This window comes from Henckelia pumila, chromosome 4 (genome assembly GCF_033568475.1).
Source record: "Henckelia pumila isolate YLH828 chromosome 4, ASM3356847v2, whole genome shotgun sequence".
Lineage (NCBI taxonomy): Eukaryota > Viridiplantae > Streptophyta > Magnoliopsida > Lamiales > Gesneriaceae > Henckelia > Henckelia pumila.
The window spans coordinates 171,925,596-171,934,072 of record NC_133123.1 but is presented as its reverse complement, the minus strand read 5'-3'; the positions used below and the strand labels follow the sequence as shown (position 1 = coordinate 171,934,072).

Below are 8,477 nucleotides of genomic sequence, written 5' to 3'. Positions count from 1 at the left end.
TGCTACTCTGGTTTGTTCATGCTTACAGGTGAATCTTCGGAAGAAGAAGAATTTTCATACGACCCAGAGATAGAAAAAACCTTGCTTACGCGACGGATAGAAGCTTGTAGGAGGCAAGCAGAGGACGAAATTGAAATTTTTGAGGAAGAGATGGCTGCCAACGCAAACCTGAGTTTGAGACAATTGGGCACTCTTGATCCAAATCAACAGCCCTTATGCATTACTTTTCCAACTCTAGAAAATAATGCTAATTTTGAATTGAAATCTGGACTGATACACTTACTGCCTGCTTTTCATGGTCTTGCAGGTGAGGATCCGCACAAGCATCTGATGGAATTCCACGTGGTATGTTCAAGCATGAAACCGCATGGAGTTACAGAGGAGCAGATTCAGCTCAGAGCCTTTCCTTTCTCTTTAAAATGTTCTGCTAAGGATTGGCTGTACTACCTACCTTCTGGATACATCACCACCTGGACTGAGATGAAAAGGATATTTTTAGAGAAGTACTTTCCAGCTTCTAGAGCAGCAAACATCCGGAAAGAAATTTATGGGTGCAAACAGCTGATGGGAGAGTCACTGCACGAGTATTGGGAGCGCTTCAAGAAACTTTGCGCCAGCTGTCCACAACACCAGATAAGTGAAAATTTACTAATTCAATACTGTTATGAAGGTTTGTTGTCTCATGATAGGAATATGCTGGATGCGGCTAGTGGATGAGTTTTTGTGGACAAAACTCCGGTGCAAGCAAGGAACTTAATAGAAAATATGGCTGCCAATTCTCAGCAATTTGGCACCAGCAGAAGTGATCCTGCACCAAGGAAGAGTATGGAGGTAAATGTTTCTTCCCTTGAACAACAATTGAGCGAACTGACGTCTCTTGTGCGTCATATGGCTATAGGGAATGGACAAATTGCTAAGGTATGTGGAATTTGTACTCAAGTGGGACATGCAACTGACATGTGTCCCACTCTTCAAGAGGGATATGCGGAACAAGTCAATGCAGCTGGAGGATTTCCAGGACCACCTCAACAGAAGTATGATCCTTACTCCAACACGTACAATCAAGGTTGGAGGGATCATCCAAACCTCAGATACGGAAATCCACAAGCGAATCCACCTGGACCTCAAGCACCATAGCACAATCAATCTTATAGGCCGCCGTACCCTCCACCACAACGCCCTCAGATTCCTACGCCAGGTGAGTCTCTTGAAAACATAGTTCAGAATCTTGCCACTAATACTTTGGCTTTTCAACAGGACACCCGGACGAGCATCCAAAACTTAAATACCCAAATGGGGCAGCTCGCTGCAGCAATTAGCAAGTTGGAAGCACAAAATTCCAGTCGTTTGCCTTCACAAACAGTGGTGAATCCGAAGGAGAACGTGAGTGCTATTACCTTGAGGAGTGGAAAGGAGCTGCAGATTCAAGATGGATTGGTCAAAGAACCGGTAGAGATTGAAGGGGACAAAGAAGCTAAGGTGGAGGAGAGTGAGCCCATTCCTAAAGAAGCACCGAGAGGTAAGTTCCCTCCTTTTTTTGAGTATAAACCTGTAGCCCCTTTTCCCTTAGCTTTAAAGGACTCTAGGAAAAATGAGGGGATTAAGGAGCTCTATGAAACTTTTCGTAGATGCGAGGTAAACATTCCACTATTCGATGCTATTAAGCAAGTATCTCGCTATACTAAATTTTTAAAAGAATTATGTACTGCGAAATGAAAACAAAAATTGAAGGGTTGTAAGAAAGTTGAATTGGGAGAACAAGTCTCTGCCGTTATTCAAAGAAAGGTACCTACAAAATGCAAGGACCCAGGTATGTTCTCGATTCCATGTAAAATAGGAGGTGTTCAGCTTGATACGGCCATGCTAGATTTAGGAGCATCTATTAACGTCATGCCATACTCTGTTTATGCTTCCTTAAAACTAGGACCTTTGAATGAAACTGCTATTGTTATACAGATGGCTGATCGATCTACTATTGTTCCTAGAGGTTTGTTAGAAGATGTTTTAGTAGAAGTTGGTGATTTGGTTTTTCCTGCTGATTTCTATGTTCTTGACATGAAAAGTAATGAATTCAATAGTCCTATTTTGTTAGGAAGACCATTTTTGAAAACTTCTAAGTCTATAATAGATGTTGATAACGGTACTCTCACGATGGAATTCAATGGAAAAATTGCTAAATTTGATATTTTTGATACCCTGAAAATTCCTGCCCGTGAAAGTGTTGTTAATATTCTTGTAACGCCTGCTGAAATCTCCACTGCTAAAATTTTTGTCTCTGATATGCAGGTACCTAAAGCCGAGACAAAATATCCTCCTGATAAAGCGAAAAGGATGCCCATGAGAAAAGAGAAACGGGGTCAAGGAGCTAGCACCTCCAAGAAATTGACACAGCAAATGCTTGGGACCAAATTTTCTGGAAAATTTTTTAAATGGGTGAAGGTGGACAAAGGAACTAGATTTAAACCACCCTGAGGAACTGCAACATTCAGTCGAGCCAACGATCGTAAACAAAGGCGCTGACTGGGAGGCAACCCAGTATTTCTATTCCTTTTTAGTGTTTGTTTTGCTTCTTTTGTTTTGTTTTGTTTTGTTGAATTTTGTTTTTATTTTTGCTTTGTTGAATTTTGTTTCTCGGAAAATGTTTGGAAAATTAAAACAGTAACTTCTGAAGTAGGGAGCGCTCGATTCTAGCATTTTATCGGATCGAGCACTCAGAAATCGTGAGTTTTCTGCCCAAAGTTTTTTTAAGGCGCGCTCGATCCGAAATTCACAGGATCGAGCGCGCGGATTTCACAAACTCACTGCCTTGCATTTTATTTAGGCACGCTCGATTGGGTATTTTTCCCGGATCGAGCGCGCGCCAGTTATACTTTATAGTTGTGCGTTTTTTCTTATTTTTCCCCCACTTACCCTTCAAGTTTGCTCGGCCCCTTTAGAACCCTTTCTCCCTTAAATTTCGAAAATTCAAAAATCATCACAAATTGTTATCAATCTTTGGCAGGAATTATTGAAAGGCATAGGATCATCATCTCAATATCCTCTACACCTATATACCATCACAATCCACAAGGAACACCACATTTTGAAGTGCACACAAGGTGTTTGACGAATTGCCAATATTACTAATTCTTGCAAAAATTTTTGGGTGCTCATGGGTCCAAAACGCACTACAGAGAGAGGCGAATCTTCTCGCCAAGGTACACGAGCTACAACCGCATCCTTAAACTTAGGCGGCCGTTTTGTCAATCAAGAAGCCCAGGATCGCTACGACCACGCCAAGACCCATCGCTCCCCTATTACTGAGAGGGGTTTTGATCTAGACGCGAATGTAAACGAAGTGGCGGTTCAAGTCTTGGCACGTGGGTGGGGAACGTTCTGTATGCAACCCGCTCCAGCCATAATCCCTCTTGTTAGGGAGTTCTACGCCAATGCTGCGGAGCGGACGGATGGCAAGGCCTTTGTCCGGGGCACTTTGGTTTCCTATGCAGCTTCTGAGTTGAATGCCATGCTAGAGACACCAGATATCGATGACAGCATATTCCAAAGCGCAATGATTGCCCCGGATGTCCACGAGATCCTTACTCAGCTGTGCTTTACCGGGGCTGCTTGGTTGGATCCGGTTACTTACAACTGCTTCAAAGAGAAATATCTTTTTGTGAATCCAGCCACCTGGTATGCATTCCTCTGCCGCCATCTAATGTCAATCTCACACAAGAGTGAAGTTCATGTTGAGTGTGCTGTGTTGCTATACGCTCTTGATGTTGGATTCCCAGTCAATGTGGGTCGAGTTATTCATGATCAGATACGACAGTCGATCACTTCTAAGACATCCGGTTTTTTCTTTCCCATGATCATTACACAGTTATGCATGCGAGCTGGTGTGCAAGCTAGAGCACACGAGGAATGGTTGCAGCCGATGCGACCCATTGACCAAGCAACTGTTGATGCCAAAAGGGCTTATAGGCGGAGCCTATTTCTGGTGGATGAGCAATTTGTGGTGGTGCACGAGCCGGTGCTTCCTATTCCACCTCCACGCCGCCCTACTGCTGTTACTGTTCAAGAGATGGCCGCTTTCACTCAGCACCAAAACATGTTCAATGCGGCCACAGCTGCAAATTTTCAGGTTATAGATTACATTTCTCGTGGCATCTCCGAGAGACTAGGGATTGATCCCACCACGCTCCCACCAGCTGTTCCTTTCCCGCCACCTTTTGAGTTTCCATGGGTCGACCCAGTGCCACCACCAGAGCATGATGAGGATGGGGCGGACGCCAATCCATAAGCCTGGGGAGCTTTCTTTTTATCTTTTTAGTGCATTGCATTCACTTTCTTTTGTGTTGTTAGTTGTTTAGTTTAGTTCTCGAGCATTGAGGGCAATGCTTCGTTTAAGTGTGGGGGGTGCATTCAGTGTTTTGTTGTTTGTTTTGCATTGTGTTTGTTGCGTACTTGCATATAGTTCGTAAATTGTTTCATGAGTGTTTTGTGTGCATGAGTTGAGGATAAAATTGTTAGCCTATGACGAGATAGTTGAAAAATGGATTTTTGAAAAAATTTAACTCTTGATTGGATATGAGAAACCGTAGGTTGTGTAGCGACCCGACCCGGATCCACTACCTAACCAGAGTTAAGAGCATAATTAAGCATTCATTAAATCAAATTGCTGCGGAAGACTAAATACAAGTAGAACGGCAGAATACAACTGGCTAATTAAACTCGATTTATACAACCCAATCGAATTACTTTAAATAAAACCTACAGCTAATCTTGCTGTCTTCAAGGTCACTGGCTACTCTAGGCTCCTGGTTCTCAATCCTGCACCAATACCTGCCCATCGAATAGGGTATCCAGATACACAGAAAATACTGGACGTGAGCTCTAAGCTCAATACGAAAGCACGGATAAACATACAAATATGATGCATGCAAATGACCGGGTATCCATATCTGGGATAACTGTATACAAATTGCTCAAACTGGCGCCTGGGATATAAGCTCGTCACATCGGGGTAGCTAACCACTGTGTGCGACCACTCATTCCCGAATCCCAGACGCGGACCGCGGAGTCCTCGAGGTATCAGTACCTAAGGGTACTCGATATCAAACGTCCTAACATGGCTAGCAACCCTAACTGGCTCATCTCGAAAGATATACAGATGTACAGGCACAAGATGATATGCACATGCCGCATAACAATAATAACATGCAAACACATAAATGCAACATATAAGCATGTATATCCGCTGGCAATCTCAGTCAGTACTTACGTACCTTTCTAAGGAAGTCCTAGTAGTCCCACTCTAGGTTCCAAGCCTATCATCAAGTCTATAATGTAAATACCCATGCATCATTCAATAAGCGCTAAAAGCCTTAACTAAGCTATTGCATACTCCTAAATAATTTAAGGAGACCATAGCTATACCTGCGTCCGTCATCAGCCCACTGATGGCGACTATCCCGCAACTAGGGCACTCCCATGTTGCGAATTCACAGCTTCGAACACGGCTCTACAACACGAGCGCTGCTCCGCTACTATGTCAGACACTATCTGACTATACTAAAATATGTTCCCTACTCCAACTCTAAAATAAGAGTACCCAAAGCCCTAAAATAGAGCCACGAGGGCGAAGGAAAGGAACTCGGAATTGGCAAGAAATGAATGCCTCGGACCTTATATTTATAGGCATCGATCGGAACCTCCGATCCTCGATCGGAACTTCCGATCCTTGATCGGAACGTCCGATCCTGCCATCGGAGCTTCCGAACATCCTTATCTGCCACAAGTCAAAATCTCACCGGTTGACTTCGGATAGGGCGATCGGAGCTTCCGATCCCGATCGGAGCTTCCGATCCTGCCACACGTCATGCATGACGTAATATCGATCGGAGCTTCCGATCCTGCATCGGAGCTTCCGATCCTGATCGGAGCTTCCGATCTCACCTTCGAAGCTTCCGATCCTTCAGATACCAAATTGGTTTAATTAACATAATTAATCTCTTAATTACCAATTTCGATTATAGGGTACTACATTCTCCCCCACTTAAGATATTTCATCCTCGAAAATAGATCTTAAGTACCGAATGAAATACAAGGTACAGAAACATTCCTTATTCAAATCAAACATTACAACCGAATACAGCTCAGTATGGTCTTCACGCATCCTTTATTCAAGCTCCCAAGTAGCTTCCTTAGTGCCTTGGCGCTGCCACTGAACTAACACCAAAGGAATGAATTTGTTCCGTAAAACCTTATCCTTATAATCCAGGATACGAATAGGTTTCTCAGCATAGGTCAAATCCTTGCTCACTTGAACCTCAGACCGCTGTAGTATATGAAACTCGTCCGCCTCATACCGTCGCAACAGTGATACGTGGAACACGTCGTGAATACTGGAAAGATACGGTGGCAAAGCTAGTCGATAAGCAAAATCGCCAATGTTCTCCAAGATCTCAAACGGACCGATAAACCTGGGAGACAACTTGCCTTTAAGACTAAATCTGAGAGTCTTACGAAAAAGTGACATTCTCAGAAATACTGTCTCCCCCACTTCTTTCTAGAAGAATGGAGTATGACAAGTCGTCCGTACAATGCCTCAACAGGTGTCCTCCCAATGCTACGATGGTACCTATTGTTGTACGCGAACTTAATCAATGACAACTGATCTGGCTAAACTGAACCAAAAATCCATAGTACACGCCCAAAACATGTCCTCCAAGGTATGGATAGCGCTCTCCATCTGACCATCTATCTCTGGATGATATTCAGTATTTAAACTGAAAGCAGTTCTCGTAGCACGCTGGACACTCCCCCAGAATATGGAAGTAAACCTGGGTCTCGATCGCTGACAATGCTCACCGGCATCCACGAAGTAGAACGATCTTTTGGATGTATAACCGAGCCTTACGATCAATAGAGTGCTCTCGACTACTCTTCGAATACCCACTGTTCCTACGAACCATAGCAGTGATAGTTCCTCGTCAAGTATACCACTTGATACCGACTATCCCTCTTGCTAGAATCAGTTCGTACTAACGAGAAGACCAGATACAACCAATCCCGAAAGTTCCTAGCATCGACAGACTTATATTCCGTACTTATTTTCTTCGATGCTGACTAATATTCTCAAAGAATGTCACCGCTATAATGCTGAACACATAGATGGGACCGCAACATCTACAACATTAGTAGTCTAGATTAAAGATCACCACTATCTCGTCACTCGAGATATCAATTGAATTCGCAACACTGGTTATCCAACCATAGATAACAATCCCAAGTCACACTTGACTTGCTACCAAGATGAACAAAACTAGTTCACCTCAACCCTTCGCGCAATCCATGACACATGCGGTAAACCAACGAATTTACCCGATAGATCTCGGTTGATCCCAACACCTCATTGGCATAGCACATCAGAACGTACTGGGAAATCACCGACAACAATCTCACTAGACTCTGAACACAGTCTCAGCTGTCGTATCATCCCACGAACAAACAACTGATATCGGCCTGCTAATGCTCATTGAATTCCGCAAAACTCGTCGAATCACAATTTAACGAAAATCCTCCGAGAAAACTGCTGGAAATGCCTAAACAAGTATTCGGCTAACAGTTCCCAAAACTGTAATCCAATAGCATGGAATAATTCTATTTCCAAAACTGGGTCAACCATTGCTAATACCAAGCAATGTTTAGATCAATTATGTCTTCTCTTACCATTGATAACTTTACCCGAGTTATCGAACTAGCCATGACTTACCAAAGTCAAAACATGTAATCACCTCCCGTGATTTATCGAACTTGAAAGTCCAAACGACTGCACTCCGAAAATCTCAACCACCCGAGAATCCTGAATGCAAATAATTCTCTTACTATTCCGAGACATTTACTTAAAGGATCCAAACTCATAAGCACGACGGCTTATAGTATCGTCCCAAGTATCTCTCGGTTCATGATATCTTAATTACTGATCTGCTCAACCAATCGACCTTGTTGATAAGTTGTGACTATCACACAACTTGTCAGTACCAACCAAATTATGGCAACCATCCGCCAGGTCTTGGTAATTTGAAATCTCACATGGCTCGATCAATAATCATGATCTCACGGCCATACGTCCGCATATCCCAAATACTTGGAATCAAAAGAATCACAGCTGATTCAACTCACCTATCTCTGACAAAGTCAGACAATAGCTATTAGTAGTCTCCAGTACCAATCTTGCATCGATACTGACTCACTACCAACTGTCGCGAAACTTGCTCCTGATAACTATATCTTTTGCTAAGACTGCAACAAATCGAGACTGAGGTTATTTGCCGCGGTGTCCCACCTAAAATCACCACCAAGTGTACACTGGCATAAATCACGCTATCCTCACGCCTCAAATAGTCATGTACAATCCTTAGCATCGGATATAATCTATTACTGAAGGAAACCATTAATGCTAAAAACTACTCATCTCCGAGTCAAATGTTTCA

General features: G+C 43.2%; 1 protein-coding gene across 1 annotated transcript; it reads left to right on the top strand.

Moving 5' to 3' along the window:
* The first annotated feature begins 1,293 nt into the window (after positions 1-1,293).
* LOC140862332 (uncharacterized) lies at positions 1,294-2,472 on the top strand. The gene is made up of 3 exons (XM_073265345.1): positions 1,294-1,519; positions 1,571-1,635; positions 1,741-2,472. Exons 1-3 carry the CDS (start codon positions 1,294-1,296, stop codon positions 2,470-2,472), a joined length of 1,023 nt encoding a protein of 340 aa, XP_073121446.1.
* Positions 2,473-8,477: the final 6,005 nt, after the last annotated feature.